The 17081-nt window shown below is 36.7% G+C and overlaps 2 protein-coding genes across 30 annotated transcripts in view; both read left to right on the forward strand.

Annotated features, from left to right (window-relative positions):
* Window positions 1-17081, forward strand: part of TTN (titin) — a 238208-nt gene that overhangs the window by 129957 nt on the left and 91170 nt on the right. For 22 of the 29 annotated variants that reach the window (XM_074548385.1, XM_074548386.1, XM_074548390.1 and 19 more), the window contains 24 exons: window positions 2-97; window positions 634-708; window positions 1611-1691; window positions 2620-2724; window positions 3248-3325; window positions 3715-3768; window positions 4093-4170; window positions 8008-8058; window positions 8747-9142; window positions 9333-9608; window positions 9843-10118; window positions 10271-10410; window positions 10884-11010; window positions 11097-11360; window positions 11470-11736; window positions 11867-12130; window positions 12636-12775; window positions 12902-13028; window positions 13141-13407; window positions 13499-13765; window positions 14229-14495; window positions 14584-14723; window positions 15650-15776; window positions 16530-16672. In XM_074548385.1, the coding sequence (XP_074404486.1) occupies window positions 2-97; window positions 634-708; window positions 1611-1691; window positions 2620-2724; window positions 3248-3325; window positions 3715-3768; window positions 4093-4170; window positions 8008-8058; window positions 8747-9142; window positions 9333-9608; window positions 9843-10118; window positions 10271-10410; window positions 10884-11010; window positions 11097-11360; window positions 11470-11736; window positions 11867-12130; window positions 12636-12775; window positions 12902-13028; window positions 13141-13407; window positions 13499-13765; window positions 14229-14495; window positions 14584-14723; window positions 15650-15776; window positions 16530-16672 (4106 nt within the window). The remainder of the gene's footprint in view (window position 1; window positions 98-633; window positions 709-1610; window positions 1692-2619; window positions 2725-3247; window positions 3326-3714; window positions 3769-4092; window positions 4171-8007; window positions 8059-8746; window positions 9143-9332; window positions 9609-9842; window positions 10119-10270; window positions 10411-10883; window positions 11011-11096; window positions 11361-11469; window positions 11737-11866; window positions 12131-12635; window positions 12776-12901; window positions 13029-13140; window positions 13408-13498; window positions 13766-14228; window positions 14496-14583; window positions 14724-15649; window positions 15777-16529; window positions 16673-17081) is intronic. The other 7 variants (XM_074548395.1, XM_074548408.1, XM_074548404.1 and 4 more) reach the window with 1 other exon arrangement.
* LOC141730449 (uncharacterized) lies at window positions 4177-7991 on the forward strand. The gene has a single exon (XM_074548418.1). The coding sequence runs from the start codon at window positions 5218-5220 to the stop codon at window positions 7045-7047; it is 1830 nt and encodes a 609-aa protein (XP_074404519.1). The 5' UTR covers window positions 4177-5217; the 3' UTR covers window positions 7048-7991.

Consider the following 17081-nt stretch of genomic DNA (forward strand, 5'->3'; position numbering starts at 1 on the left):
GTGCCGCAACCTGAAAAGAAGATCCCTGAAAAGCGAAAGCCACCACCGCCACCTGCTCCAACAGAAGATATTAAACTGGCAAAAGATCTACTGAAAGGTATAATCATCTGAAGCTATAAATAGTGGTGGAAACTCAATCTTTTAAAATTATACTGATGAACCTTGAAAAGCATGCTTTTAGATTATAATTTTGTGTCTTTTTTATTTCTTTTCTAATGTACTATATTTTAATGATGCGCCTCACTAATGCTCAGTCCATCATGATTTTTTATCAGCATTTACATGGGTTCTTTTCAATTATTACGGGTAAAAAAATTATTAAAACCATTTTAATCAAGTTAACACATTCTTCTATCCTTAACATAATTCTTCTCTCTTTAACATATTCTTACAAATGAAAAGAATCCTCAGCAATAATTTGTTGGTGTTACATGATCACAGATTTCAGATCAATTGTGCTTCCTACAGACCATCTGACTTTTTCTAAACAGTTAATCAGCAAGGATCTTAGCTTTGCAGCTTTTCTCCTTCCTTTACATCAATACTATTAATGAAGTGTTCGGATTTTTTAGAACACTCCTTTATTTTTGGAGTTGAATATGTGTTGTTAAATTCAAATAATTTTCTTTAAAGCTCCTGAGGCAAGGAAGAAAGTTGTGGCTGCAAAACCTGGTGAACCTCCGAAATTGGAACCTCCACCTGCTAAAGGTACCTAGCTAATCTAAGAATCTAGCTTAAAATAATCCTCTCATGACCCCAAATTCGTAGTTCTTAGTATCTTCTTGTTTAATTTGCTCAAATATATCAAAACACTATGTTAGAATGCTCAACACGCATACTCATCTTTGGCATATGTGTTTGTGTTATATTTATGTCCACTTTAATCATACATCATGCAATCTGTGAGATGTAAGAGACAGAAACACAGAAAAGTGAGTTTTTATGAGTTTTATCACTTGTGTAGGTGCTCACTTTGGTTTTCTGCTTAGATAGAAATAAAAAATAAAATACTCTTTAAATGTATACACCATTGTTTCAACATACTAGTTTATTATTTTTCTGAAATGTAACTTATTTTTGTGAGAGGATACTTTCTAGAGAAGGGAATGAATAATGTATTGAGCAAGCCACTTCACAGGTATGCCTTTATATTATTCATATGTACTGTAGTTTAAGGTAAGATAAGCAGTGGACATTCATTCTTAATGCTGTCCCATGTTTAGAGATTAAAGTGGATCCTTATGAATATCACAGACAGACAGCTCTTAAGAATAGGTATGTAACATAAGCCTGTAGTGAAAGAGAACGAGGAAATAAAATGTTATTATGATGATTCTTGAATACACAACCTTTATAGTTTTCTCAAACCATACTTCTCTTCTGTTGATTTGTATGAAAACTTTCTCTTTATCCATAAGCTTAGATTATGTATGCAAATTATATAGAAAATATATTAAAACTATTGGCTTCAATAGCAACAGTCTAACCTCTAATTTTAATATTCAGTAGTGGACTAGTGTTTGATTTGTGTGTTTGGACATGCTAGCTGTTGGTTAACTCTTACTGCTGTTATGAACTTATAATAAAATCTGGAATAATATTCTTTTAAGTGCCTGGACTTGTAAAGAAACCTCGGAAAGTCATTCCTGAACCTACTCCCCCACCAAAAGAAGAAGTTGTTTTGAAAAGAGGTATAGTAACTTGGGTCTGTTTTTAAAACCCAGCATTTTAACATTGATCAGCATAAATCTATCTGATGTCTGTTTCTTGGGAAAAGCAGTTGTAGTTGCAGGGAGGAAGGTCTGAAAGGCATCTGAAAGTCTCTCAGATGCCAAGGATCTGTAATGAAAACAGAGCAGAACAATGAAAATCTAGTTCCCTATCGCTCTCTGTTCTGTTTTTCTTATCTCTTTATACTAGACTTGAGAGTCTTCCACTGCCCACAGTGTAAATGTTGTTAAAGTTACATGTGCAGTCTATGTATTCTCTTTTGTGGTTTTCTTAGAAGTACCACACAGATCACGGAACCCCATGGTACTATTGGACACCATTCCGTTTCCTGCAAAGTCTGGAGCATTCTGAATCATTTTGTGCTCAACTGTTGCTTAGAATGATGAAGCATTAGCTCCAATTCTCTTTGAAATACCACAGAGGGATGATTCATGCTTGTGTACCTTGTACCTTTAAATTTCAGACAACGTAAAAAAAAATATAATAGTCCATTTTTCAAATGAGAGTGTCACTACATACCCAAGATGGAGAACTGAGATGACAAAATCAAGTGAAATCAATGAAATGGAAAACAGACATTATATAAATTTGAGCTTTCCAAATACAATACTTGAGGATTTACATTAAAATTACATTTAAAAAAAGTTAAAATCTTTTCTCTCAAATGGACTGCTCTTAATATAAATGTCTTTTTTCCTTAGATGACTTGAATTTTAAAATACTTTCAGAATAGTATCTTGAATAGTAACACAAATCTTCCGTTTCTATTGAGCTATATATATTATTTTCTGGTTTCTTTATGATTGATGTTTTAATCTTTGTCTTGTTCAATGTCTTATTCTTTTGTTTGCCCGTGCTTTAAAAACTGAGATTTCTTTTCTTTTGAAGTTCTTAAAAAGAAACCTGAAGAGGAAGAACCTAAACCAGAAAAAGAGCCTAAACCAGAAGTTAAACCAGTACCTACACCAATAGAAAAAATTAAGAAACCTGAAGGTACTAGATTACTATCAAATATATATATTGAAATATATATATTTTTTTTAATCCTACTATTAAGTAGTGTTTTCTTAAGTTCAAGAATGAAAATGGTGTCTTAAAAGATAGCTTGCATTGTCCTAATTGTGCAGTTTAAGGCTTGCCTGGATGCACAACCAAGTTTGACATTCACATTTGGGTCTGAATTCTGTATTTTGGGATTGTTTCTCAATTCTCATTGTGTATAGAAAAGAGCTTTTAAAATATTTTATATAATACTGAGAAAAACATAACTACAGCAAAACAGTTAATCCAAGCATTTTTTTAGGTAACATTTTACAAATATGTGTCCTTTTACCCATTTATAGTTTCTAATTTACTCAAATCTTACTCTAAGAAATGTATGTTCCTAAACCTTATGAACATCTGAAACTGTTTACATGTAAAAACAATGAAAGCTTTTAAATACACTTGAGGGTATTCTATTTAGGGATTTAAGGTGTTTTAATATATCTTACAAAATAAAAATATTATTTTAAAGTCCCAGAAGTTCCTACAAAGAAAACTGAGATACCTGCCATAAAAAAAGAGGAGAAACCTGTGCTTGAACCAACAAAAGGTACAGATGTGTGGTGCTCTTTTTCCTTACTACAGCAACTAAACAATATTCAGTGCTGAATATCATGCTACATTAACATAATGCATTACTGTCCTCCAGTCTGTCACGACTACTGTGTCCTCATTAACCATTTTGCAGTCTTCTGGATTTCTTGTTGTCTTTATTCTTCAATGCTTGAAAAAGTCATCTTTTTTCATTGCGTACAATCTTGCTTTACAAGAGTTAATCTCTAGATAATTTCTTGCTTTTTGGCAAAATAAAATAGAAACCAATGAATTCTGTCTTCATTTAGCTCTCTGTGCGTTGTTTATCCTAACTTCTAATGCTCAATGTGTTTGCAAAAAAAATGTAAACTAACCTACTTGTAATTTCTGTGTTTGAAATGGCAGAAACTAAGCAAGCATCTGTCCCAGTTCCTGGGCCTGAACCTAAACCTGTAGTAGGTAAGAATTCTTTAGTTGTGAATACTGGTGAAGCCTCTCTTGTGTGTCTAGTATTTTCCATTCAGGGATATCTTTCTAAAAGGACGTTCATAGAATCATAGAATACCAGGTTGGAAGGTGACTTCACGCGTAATCTGGTCCAACCTTTCTTGGCAAAAGCACATCTTTGACAGCATAACTCAGCACCTTGTGCAGCAGAATACTAAAATTGTCCACACAAAGGCCTTTAGAATTAAGAAGAATAGAACTTTCCTACCATCTACAAAACATTTTAAAGAATATCATACTTAAAGTAATGTATTTAAAATTTTTTCTCCCATGTAGCTATAAAATCTCCAAAACCAGCTGAAGAACCCACTGTTACTGCTCCAGTGACAGCTCCAGTTGTTGGAAAGAAAGCAGGTATTTATATGTATTCTATGCTATTTAGAAGGTTTTTCTCTGACATACATAAATACTTTCAGTATAAAAAGAGGGAAGAGCTGTACAATAACTCATTCATTACAGGAAGATTTGAGGTCCCATTCAAGTATTTGTTATTCTAGGTACTGTCACCTAATTTAAAACAAAAACTGGTATACTATGGAGACCAATCTGTGTTCTTTTGTCTGGATAGTAATATATGTGTCTTTATTTGTTGTCCTACTATGAAATTTGCGTATTTTGTTGTTTTCTTGATGTTCTTCATGTCCTGATATGTGTTATGTGAATTGCATCTTGTCTTTTCTGTGCAGACAAAGAGAAGTTACATGTTTCTAAATAACTGTTGTGTTGTTTGGTTTCCCAATTTTGATTTGTCATTGAAGCCCTGAGAAAAAAACGACAGTTATGTTGAAGAATAAGAGTATTGCTACTTCTGTCTGCTATGCTTAGGACCCTGGAACAAAGCTTGCTGTGAGAAAAACAAAAAGAGCTGAGATGGTTCCATTTCCTCTGAAACACTCAGAGAACTGAAACACTGTGCTCCACCAGCAGAGCTGATGTCCATTCTGCTTGCCCACCATTCAAAGGGCCTCATGTTGCAGCAGATCTTGGGCATTTGAGAAACCAAATCATTAATGTCTCTTGGCCATTGATCTGGTGATGCAGTCTGCAGTGGCACAATTAACCTGTTTTGTGTCAGTGACCAGATAGCTGTCATTTCTGGTACTTTTAACCTACACTGGATTTTAACAATGTCTAACGAGACACTGCTGAGAGTGGTTTACTTAGGTTTCCTGTTCATGTGTGCTGTTCTTACCTTTGTTTTGTGGTTGTGTTTTAAGTTTCTGTTGTGTAGAGAAGAAGTGTTCTATGTTCATTTTTTTTCAGGTATATTTGTAAAATTTGTCTTAAATGTATTGTTCCTGATTCTTATTCTTATGGATTTTTACTCTCTAAATTACCTATGAAGCCTTTGTAGCTGCAGAAAAGCCTGATGCACCATCTGTACTAAAACATAGAGATAAAATGCCCCCAGTGGAAGAAGAAAAGCCTGAGTCAATTGTGTTGAAGAAGATTTCAGCTGAAAAAAGCTTGCATGTAAAAGGGAAAGTAAGTCCTAAGGAGACAGTTCCGGCCATAGAGCCACTTGAGTATAAAATCTCAGTGGAAACAGCTGGTGAAATACTGAATTCAGAGACAGAGGAGCAGGAGAAAGTATCTCTTAAATATTTTGTCCTGGCTTCTGAGGAAGAGGAACCAGGAATGACACCTGTAGTTTCAGGAAAGACTGCTCTTACAGGTGAGAAATTAAAAGTTGAAATGGATCATCACATTACTTACTCAAAGGGGGAACTGCCACTGCCTGATGAGGAAGTGAAATTGATTTCTATAACATCTGAACAAGTGGAAAGAGATTCTGGAGAAGAAAAGGAAGACGAAATTAAATTGCTTGTTCAAAAGGAGGATGCCATAGAGAAGGTCTCTGAAAAGCTTAGTGTTCTTCATGAAGGAGAGATTCCCAGCCATGAAAAAGAAGAAATTGAATCAACTTGTGTACCTAAACCCAGAAAGCCAGATCAGCCTAGGGACCAGAAAGGACTTCTAGGAAAAGAGAAAAAAACAAAAAAAGGTTTGCAACCTGAAAAATTTCATATTAAGGATAAAACTTCTTTTGTACAGGATATCATAGAGGCAGACATAGCTGAAACTTCTCAGCTTAGAAATGAAAATGAGAGAGGAGGTTTTACTCAGGAGAAAGATGAAATTCCTCTTAGTGAATCCATGAAGGGACATGGCATACAAGGTAACATTCAGAGGCTGAAGCAATCTGGTAGCACAGTACCTGGCATTGCTATAGATAGGAGTCTTAACAAAGAAGCAAAGAAAATTGAAGATATTCAAGGTGATGAGAAAGATATGAATCTGGATTTTACATCAGCAGAAGTACATTCCTTAGACCTGTCTGAGGAGACTCAGCCAGAATTGAGAAAAGATGTTGACCTAGAACACCCCACTGAAGATGAGGAGGTTCCTGGAGAAAAACATCACACCGTCTTTAAACCATCTGTTGTTAAGTCAGAAGAAATAGAAATTAAAGTGAGAGAAAAATGCTCTACAGAGAAAGAACCTCATTATGAGGAGAGTTTAGGACAATTGTTGACTGAGAAAGCACTCCTAAGTGATAAAAAGACAGGCAAGAAGATTTTACCAGAGAAGGAAGAAAAAACTATCTTCAGCACCCACCTAAAAGGCGAAATTAGACTGTCAAACACCCCTGAAAGTCTGCCTGTGGAAAAAGAATTTGATACAGTGATTACAGGAGGAATGGAAAGTGAAGTTTCCACAGGAGAACATCAAAAGGGAATCATATGTGAGTCAGTAAAGAAAGTTGCTATTCAGCCACCGCAAAGTCAAGATGAAAAACAAATTCAAGAAGTTCATACCATTCCGGATGAACATAAAGAAACTCTGGCTAACAAAAGCAGAAAAGGTAAAATTGAAGAAAAGCAATCTACAGAAGGTATATCCGATGAAAAAGCATCACCTGAACATGGCATTGGAAAAAGCACATCTGGTACCATGAAAAAAGAGAAGGGAAAGCTCATAGACAAAGTATCATCAAGCAAGGGGATCCTTGCAAATGGAGAAGATACTCATTCCTCCAGCATAGGTAAGGCAATAACTTCAAAGAAAGCAGAAGGAGAGAAAGAATACCAGAAGTCAGAACCTGCTCACCTGACTGAGCAGGCCACTAGACTTGAGAGTGAAAATAAGAATTTGGATGCACCTGGAGAATCACATGAGGCTCTGGAGGTTCCAGCAAAGTCTCGTGCAAAGCGAGGTGAGGAAGACTGATGCCAAATTCTTCCACGAAGTGCTTGTACCATTTGCTTCAGGAGAGTGCCACCTGCCATTGTGTTTCAGTAACACCATTTGCAATTCCATCAAGTCTGTCAGCTGACTTTACTGGCATTCAACCACTCTTCACATGTTTGTCTTACCTGTCTGTACACACAGCTGTGTGATCACTGTTCATTGTCTTAGTCTTACTCTTTTCTGAGACTTCATGAATCGTTCTGTGTGCCATTGTCTTCCCAGGAAAACTCACACTTTTTTCCTAGTATTCATTTTTCCATCCACTGCAACAAAATCTGTCCTGCATTTCATTCATATCATTCTCCCATTAAAAGTATCTTTCATATTTCCCATATAAAAGGTAACCAGAGGCCTCATAGCACAGGTAATATTTTCAGAAGTCTGTAATGATTCATCGCAAATTAGGTTACTTATAGGACATCCCTCACTTGTAAAAGTTCTGCATTGTCCTGAAACATATTTAATTTACACAGCTTATATTTGTGTGGTGTTCATTAGTAAAAGTGTGTGGGTTTTTTAAAAAAAAGACAACCTCATATAATTTTAATAGGCATCCTTTAATAGGCATTCCTTGATTAAATATCAAGGAATTTTAATAATTCCTTGATAATTCATAATTTTAATTAATTATCAAGGAATTAGAGAATTTTACAAATTATGGGCAGGACACCACAATAAGGAAATAGCAGTTTTTAAGTTGCCTGTTAGGCTCTACTGCTGAATAGGTCATTCCCATACTTCAGGATATTGAACTTACTATTGAGATATAGACAGTATACACTCTATAAAAATAGAGATTTTTTTATATCCTTTCCTCCCCTTTTACATGTAGGTAACTAAAGAAAGAAAAAATCTGATCTATAAAATAAATACTTGTCTTACTTTTAGTAAGTATGTTTATTTAACTACATTTCTAATAATCTTGCTGTTCTACTTCAGAGGCCAAGCCACCAAAGGAAGAATCTCCGAAGGGTATCAGTCCAGTCAAAGGTAGGATATTACAAGCATTACCTTGTCATGGTCTAACTCCAGCTGGCAATCAGGCCCCAAACAGCAACTCACTCACTCCCTTCTGGTGGGAAGGAGGAAAGAATAAGAAGGGTAAAAGTGAGAAAACTCATGGGTTAAGCAAAAACAGAGCACACAAGCAAAGCAAGGTAAGGAATTCACTCTCTGCTTCCCATGAGCAGGGATGTGTTCATGGGATATGGGATATTCATGGGATATAATATGGGATATTCACCCATAGGCAGTACAGCAGGATGTCCTTCCATCCCTTGAAGGGCAAATGTCATAAATCTGAACACCCCCCTCCTCCCCCCACCTTCTTCTTTCCCTGCTTTATATACTGAACATAACACCATGTGGTGTAGGATATCACTTTGGTCAGTTGGGATCAGCTTTCTTGGCTGTATCACTTCCCAATTTCTAGTGAACTCCCAGCCTGCTCAGTGGTGGGGCTGTATGAGAGCAGAAAAGGCCTTAGCTCTACAAGAGCCTCTCAGCAATCACCAAAATATCTCTGTATTATTAAGACTGCTCTCAACACAAATCCAAAACATAGCCCCCTACTAGCTACTTAGAAGACTGTTAAATCTCCCCCAACAAAATCAGCACAGCCTACAATCAAAAGCAATTAATCAAGGTTAGTTTATTAATTTCTGAATCTGAATTACAGCCAAGAAGACACCTTCACCAGCAGATGCAGAAAGAAGGAAACTCAGGCCAGGCAGTGGTGGTGAAAAACCGCCTGAAGAGCCTCCATTTACTTACCAACTCAAGGCTGTACCACTGAAGTTTGTCAAGGAGATGAAAGATATAGTGCTAAAGGAAGCTGAGTCTGTTGGGTCTTCTGCAATCTTTGAAGTCCTAATTTCACCATCCACTGCAATTACCAGCTGGATGAAAGATGGAAGCAATATCCGAGAGAGCCCAAAACACAAGTTTATTGCTGACGGCAAAGATAGGAAGCTGCATATTATTGATGTCCAGCTGTCTGATGCTGGTGAATATACTTGTGTATTAAAACTGGGGAACAAAGAGAAGACCTCTACAGCCAAACTTATTGTTGAAGGTACTCCCTATTTTGAATTTATCAATAAGCTAGCCACTTCTCAAACTAGAACTGGTGCTTTGTAATTTTGCAGTAGTTGGTAGATGCATGCTTTTGTTTCCCTTAGTCACTACACATATTTTATAAGGTATTTCTGCATCACATGTTTTATGTATAAAAGAGACAAATCAAAATAATTTGTTTCCCACAGAACTCCCAGTGCGGTTTGTGAAAACCCTTGAAGAAGAAGTGACTGTCATTAAAACCCAGCCACTGTACTTAACTTGTGAGCTTAACAAAGAAAGAAATGTGGTCTGGAGAAAGGATGGTAAAATCATCAAAGCCAAGCCTGGGAAGTTTGCTCTGGGTGTTATTGGTTTGTCACATTCCCTCACAGTCACGGATTCGGATGATGCTGATGCTGGCACTTACACTGTTACTGTGGAAGACTCTGAACTGTCATGCTCATCTTGTGTTAAGGTAGTAGGTAAGTAACAAAAATCATGGGTTTTTTTTTTCTCGAGGATATTTGGGCTGCTTCAAAATTATGAAAACCTTTTCTCATTGTCTTACAGTATACGTGGACAGATAAGATTTTTACAGCTATTCAAAGCTTGTAGTACAAAATCTCTTAGTTCTCTATGTTCTTCTTTTTTATGACACCTCTGTTTGTGATAAAAGTCTGCTAAGCTGTTTTCTTGTGTAACTTTTTGTTGTGCAGAAGTTATAAGGGACTGGTTAGTAAAACCCATAAGAGACCAGCATGTGAAACCAAAAGGAACAGCTACTTTCAGCTGTGACATTGTCAAGGATACACCAAACATTAAATGGTTCAAAGGAGATGAGGAAATCCCTGCTGAACCCACTGACAAGACAGAAATCTTGAAAGAAGGAAATAAAATTTTCCTGAAAATCAAGAATGCTGGTCCTGCTGATATTGGAGAATATGCAGTGGAAGTTGAAGGTCGCAGATACCCAGCTAAACTGACCCTTGGTGGTAAGGAACCTTTTATTTGGATTATATTTCATTATCTTGTAGGCCAGTGTTGAAAAACATCTAAATGAACAAACATTAAAGGTAACCTGAATTATTATAAAGCTCTATCAAAACATGATCTAATAATACATGTGGTTTTTTGTGCTTTGTAGAACGTGAAGTTGAGCTTCTGAAGCCATTAGAGGATGTTACAGTTTATGAGAAGGAAACAGCAAGCTTTGATACAGAAATATCTGAAGATGATATTCCTGGTGAATGGAAGCTGAAAGGAGAAGTCCTGAGACCTTCACCTGTAAGCATCCTTGAATTTTAAAACACAATTTATTTAAATTAAATACTGTGAACAGGTTCCTTGAATCTTATCTTTATGTTAAGACTTGTCATTGCTATTCAGTCCAGAATATATGATTCAAAAAAACTGATTCTCTAAGTAAGGATTATATTTTATAAAAGCTAAGTTTTGAAGGCCTTCATTTTCTTAAGGTATTACAGCACATAATTCAAGCAATAATAGAAATATCCTACATACATTGTGGGAATGATTCTGACATTCTGAAAAATTCTGTGGAATGCTGAAGAAATGTACTCATATTTTAATTATTGAGTCAAAGTATTAACTTTCCTTGAAAAGCAGCTTCATTCTACCTGACTCTTTACTGTGTATACAATGTTAAAGAAAATCACTTTATTAAAAGCACATACATAGCAGCAAGGCATTTGCATTATGTTGGTATTTGTATTTAACCAAGTCTGTCATCTCTCCAGACGTGTGAAATCAAAGCTGAAGGAGGAAAACGCTTCCTAACCTTACACAAAGTCAAGTTGGAGCAAGCTGGTGAAGTCCTTTACCAGGCCCTGAATGCTGTCACCACAGCCATCCTGACAGTAAAAGGTACAGTGCCCCACAGGGTGTGACACCAGCTTAGACAGAGTTCACATGGAGCTCGTTACAAATGCTGTGTTGTCTTTTGCTTTCAGAAATCGAACTGGACTTTGCTGTGCCCCTGAAAGATGTCACTGTTCCTGAGAAGCGCCAAGCAAGGTTTGAGTGTGTCCTTACCAGAGAGGCCAATGTTATATGGTCTAAGGGCACTGATATAATCAAGGTTGGAGAAAAATTTGACATCATTGCAGATGGAAAGAAGCACATTCTTGTTATCAATGATTCACAGTTTGATGATGAGGGAGAGTACACTGCTGAAGTTGATGGCAAAAAGAGCACAGCAAGACTGTTTGTGGAAGGCAAGTATTTTCTCATGAAAAAAAGAACACAAAAAAAAAAAGATAAAGAATATATCTTTCAGGACTACATTAGCCTTTTTCTGATTGTGTTTATGTGTCTGCATTACAGGTGTGAGGCTGAAGTTCATATCACCTCTGCAGGATCAAACAGTGAAAGAGGGGGAAACAGCCCACTTTCAGTTTGAGCTTTCTCATGAAGACATGCCTGTGAAATGGTTCAAAAATGACAAGAGACTTCACACAAGCAGAACAGTTTTGATTACTTCAGAAGGCAAAGTCCATAAACTAGAAATGAGAGAAGTAACACTTGATGATATCTCAGAAATAAAGGCCGTAGTCAAGGACATGAACACACAAGCCAACCTGAAAGTCTTAGGTAATTGCATAAATAATTTCAAATCTGGAAGAGAATAAATATTAACCATTTTTATAAGTGGTAAGTGACAAAATATTGACATTTTACTATATTTGTATAACTAATTTATCTTATCCACTGGCTTTTGTAGAGGCCGATCCATATTTCACTGTGAAATTACAAGACTACAGTGCTGTAGAGAAAGATGATATTACTCTGGAGTGTGAACTTAGCAAAGATGTGCCAGTAAAATGGTACAAAGATGGTGAAGAACTAATAGCTTCCAACAGAATTTCCATAAAAACGGATGGCTTGCGCCGTATCCTGAAGATCAAGAAGGCTGCAGAGAGTGACAAAGGTGTTTATGAGTGTGACTGTGGAACTGACAAGACAAGTGCCAATATCAGCGTGGAGTGTAAGTAATCATGTCTTCACTAAGGGAAAATAGCAAAACCTTTGTAAACCAGTGTAGACAGACAGACGCTCCCCAGAAAGCAAGACCAAAAATGTACCTGTGAAAAGCAGACTGTTATGATGAATGGCTGAAATATGTAGATTTAAAGGTATTAACAGTGATTGCAAGAGACAACGTATCTGATTATTACTGGGGAGAGTTACTCTCTGTGTCCAGTTACCATCAGGAAATAAAAACAGTTTAGTTCACTGTAACAAATATCTGGGTAAATTATTACGAAAAATATTCTTACCAAAAATAACTAAATTTTTTGACATAGAAGGAGGTTGTAGACTACCCTTGCTGCTTTTTAGGAAGAGCTTAGATAAACATTTACTGGTCGTAGCATTTGAATGCCCAAAAGAAAGAAAAAGGAGAGACTTAAAGTGCTTTCCAGTATTACATTTCTATGGTATACAATTTGTGAGTAAACAGATGCAAACTTTTGGTTTGTTTTTTTTTTTAGCTCGCTTAATTAAAGTGGAGCGCCCGCTGTATGGAGTGGAAGTATTTGTTGGTGAAACAGCACGCTTTGAAATTGAAATTTCTGAGCCTGATGTCCATCCTGTATGGAAGCTAAAAGGAGAAACCCTAACACCTTCACCTGTAAGGATTCGTCTTTATTTTTAGACCATAATTTCCAGTAGAAAAACATTATTAATAATAGTGTTTTCTTAGTGGTTTCATAGAATATTAATATTTGGGGTGGGCTGTGTGTTTCTTTATCACCAGGACTGTGAAATCATTGAAGATGGGAAGAAGCACATTCTTGTCCTTCATAACTGTAACCTTGATATGACTGGAGAGGTGTCTTTCCAAGCTGCCAATGCTAAAAGTGCTGCTAATCTGAAAGTGAAAGGTACAGTCTGCACTTGGCCAACATTTCCATGTGTATTTCAGGGCATCAGAACAAATCTAGCATCAGAAAGCACTGTATGAACTGATCTGAAAGAGCTCTTCTTTGATTTCAGAACTGCCTCTTATCTTCATCACTCCACTAAGTGATGTGAAGGTCTTTGAGAAGGATGAAGCTAAGTTTGAATGTGAGGTATCCAGAGAGCCCAAGACTTTCCGCTGGTTGAAAGGAACAGAAGAGATCACTCCTGATGAAAGATTCGAAATCATTTCAGACGGAACAAAGCATGCTCTGATTATTAAATCTGTTGCCTTTGAGGATGAAGTAAAATACACATTTGAAGCTGAGGATAAAAGAACAAGTGCCAAGCTAATTATTGAAGGTTTGTTAGACTTTGTCTTTCTAGGAAAGTTTTGCATGATATACTTGCATGGTTTCTATTGATAACATTATGACACATTATGTTGTTATAGGCATCCGCCTGAAATTCATCACTCCTCTCAAGGATGTAACAAAGAAGGAGAGAGAAACTGCAGAGTTCACTGTGGAACTCTCCCATGAAAACATCACTGTGGTCTGGTTCAAGAATGACCAACGATTACATACCAGCAAAGTGGTTTCAATGACAGATGATGGCAAATTCCATACACTCACAATCAAAGATCTTACTATTGATGATACTTCTCAGATAAAAGTGGAAGCTATGGGCAAATCCTCAGAAGCTAAACTCACTGTTCTTGGTAAGAGTACCCAAAAAAATTTACCTGATGTATATTATCAGAAGAGTTTTATTAATAAAAATTAGTAATAAGAAGGTCTTGGGGTTGGCCTAAATCTAAATTATGATTTTGAAAATCTAACAATTTGCTTTTCTTCCTTGGGTCTCCATTTACCTATTTAAGAAGGATAATTACAATAACTTTAAAATTTTATGCAACGTTGCAAAGTTAGTAAGTACATACTTAAAGCAGTGCTCTAAAACTCCTGGAGCATCAAAAGAACGTTTTCAGTAATATTAGTAATGCCCTGAATAATTTATTAGGTGTTGATTGTTTTCTTTTTTGTAACAGAACTGTGAAAAAGGACTATATTTAATCCTTCTTGTGGGATATAAACAGGAAATATATTTTATGGTAGAAACTAGTTGTTCTTTCTAGAAGACTAAAACTTCAGACTGAAATATATCTTAACTTTTGCTTGCAGAGGGAGACCCTTATTTCACTGGGAAGCTGCAGGATTACACTGCTGTGGAGAAAGATGAAGTAATCTTACAATGTGAAATCAGCAAAGCAGATGCCCCAGTGAAATGGATGAAGGATGGCAAGCCAATTACTGCATCAAAGAATGTCGTTATTAAGGCAGATGGCAAAAAGAGAATCCTTATTCTCAAGAAAGCTTTGAAGAAAGACATTGGACAGTACACTTGTGACTGTGGTACCGACCAAACCTCTGCTAAACTCGATATTGAAGGTATATGGCCATTTTAATGAGCTGCTCTGTAGAAGTCTTTTGGGATCTGCTAGAAACTGAGGGAGTCAATTGTGTTTTTCTTCTCCAGACCGGGATATTGAGATTGTGCGACCACTGTACAGTGTGGAGGTGATTGAGACAGAAACTGCCCGTTTTGATATTGAAATCTCTGAGGAGGGTGTCCATGGCAATTGGAAGCTAAAAGGAGAACCTCTGACTGAATCAGCTGTAAGCAAATATTTCATTATATTTTTTATGTGTGTCTCAACACTTTCCAGGGAAGTGGAGTATGAGGGAAAGTGACTGCAGAAACTAAATTTGATTTCCTGCTTTCAGGACCAGTCGCTACATTAAAAATAGTGGGTTTTTTAATTAATAATGTTTTAAATGTAGTACAAATGTAATCTAAAATAGCTAAATAAGGAATGATTTTTACATAAAATGATACATTCTCTGTTGCTAACAATCATGTATCCAAAGTGCAAAGACCTTGAGGAATTCACTTAAACACAATGGCATTTAAAAACACAAACATCACATTTCATGGTTTTTCTTGTGGGTTTTGAGTTATATTTGATTTAAATAGATGTAGATCACATTTCCAAACTCTTTGGCATTTCTGTGACAGCTAAAGTTGGAGTAAAATAGTATAGAGCTTAATCAAATATTATAAACTCCTTGTTGGAAAGATCTGGAAAATAAACTAAAACTACAATCACAGTAGGAAATAATCTGGCTTCTATGTAATGGCATAAATGTGAATAATACAGAAAGATTGGAAGTGTCATGAAAATCACGGTCTCAATAAAAGAATGAAAGGTTTTCTCAGGAAAGATCACAGCACAACCTTAGCAATTTCTAGCTCCCGTGGGGGACCTAGGTCTCTGACTGTTTTACATATATATTACTATATTGGCTACTCAGTCAGCACAGAAATGTTGCCTCTTCCCCTTTCTTTCCAACTGTATTAAGAAGAGGATTTGAAAGGAAAGACCTGTGAGTGAGTGTTTATAGGGTATATTTCACATGGGCCCAAGAGTTGTGAATGGAGTAGAAGAAAACAGATTCATGGTATAAGGAGGAGGTGCTCTTTTGGTGAGTAGTACAAAAAAGATACTAAAAAGAAAAAAACTATTTCAATTCTGTTTTTGCAGGAATGTGAAATCAAGGAGGAAGGAAAAAAGCACTTCCTTACACTGTACAATGTACGCTTAGATCAAGCTGGTGGAGTAGATTTTCAAGCAGCAAATGCCAAGTCTGGTGCTCACCTTCGAGTGAAACGTGAGTGTCTTTTAAACTGTAATTAATTGATTAATTAAGTGAAAACATGGTACTCACTGCCTCTTTGGAATGGGTGGCAAATCTCTAGACTGTATTGAATCCTCAGCAATCCTTTCCAAAACAGCAACTAAGGGATTAGCTACTCAGGTTGTCTTAATTTTTTTTGTTAAGGAATATCCTATGTGTTTTTAAACTTACATATAATTTATTCACATAGGAAAAATAAAATTAAGGAGATGGCCTTGAAGGTTGCTTGATGGTCTGGCATCATATATGCTGTTATGAAATCAAATATTGCAAGCAAAGGCTGTGCTGCATCGAAGTGTCACGTTAGCTGGAAAGGATAGGATAACAGTGACATCTGGGGATAGGGTTAAGAGCTTGATGGACAGGGACAGACTACACAGTTGAAGACCACTTGTTTCCTACTCCAATCCTAGCCCTCGCTATTTTGGAAACCCATGCCTTATCTAGCAACAGGCATGCAAGGCTTGGCAAGGAGACAGATGCAGAGCAACTTTCCTGCTGACCTTGTTCAATTTAAAGAAACACGCTCTGCAAATAGGAAATTGTAGGTGACCAGCCCTCCCCTAAGAACCCAGGGTGGCCTCTTCTATTTAGGGAATTTAAAGAGCAGCATTGCGATGTCTGGCTCTCTTGAGGGAAGCCACCATGGAGATTAGTACGTAAGGGCAGCAGCTCTCTCTTGGGTAGAAGTGACTAATCTAAAAATTATGTCTTCTCCTTACCAAGCTCGAGTAATTGGCTTGCTGAGACCCCTCAAGGATGTAACAGTGACAGCTGGGGAATCAGCAACCTTCGATTGCGAACTCTCTTATGAGGGAATCCCAGTAGAATGGTTCCTGAAAGGAAAGAAACTGGAGCCCAGTGACCAGGTAAAAAAACTCAACTTTACTTTTTCTCATGTTTCCTCCTCCTTCTTGTCTTTCAAGTCTCTTCCCCTGCTTTGTTTCTTATTTATTCTCTCCCAGCTGAAGTTCTAAGGCACAGCAGTATTTTAGTACTGCTGTCTCAAATGCTAAATTGTCCTTAAATCAGATACAACAGTTTTTCCCAGAAATTCCAGTATTCTGGAATGCTGCAATTATTTATCATACAAAGGGAAACAAAGGTTCCAAAATATCAATCATTACAACAGTGATTTTGTACCTGATTCTGTTGGAGACTCAGCCACAAGGATACTGAATAATTTTTGCTCAGATTACCTGTGGTTACAGTGAGAGGATTTTGAAAGGTGCTATCAGGAAAAGCCTTTTTTTCTCCTGAATGCTGAGTTGCAGTCCA

Source organism: Zonotrichia albicollis, chromosome 10, assembly GCF_047830755.1.
Source record: "Zonotrichia albicollis isolate bZonAlb1 chromosome 10, bZonAlb1.hap1, whole genome shotgun sequence".
Lineage (NCBI taxonomy): Eukaryota > Metazoa > Chordata > Aves > Passeriformes > Passerellidae > Zonotrichia > Zonotrichia albicollis.

Excerpts from the sequence above, each read along its gene's own strand:
- LOC141730449 (XM_074548418.1), top strand. The coding sequence starts at position 5,218 with ATGCCCCCAGTGGAAGAAGAAAAGCCTGAGTCAATTGTGTTGAAGAAG.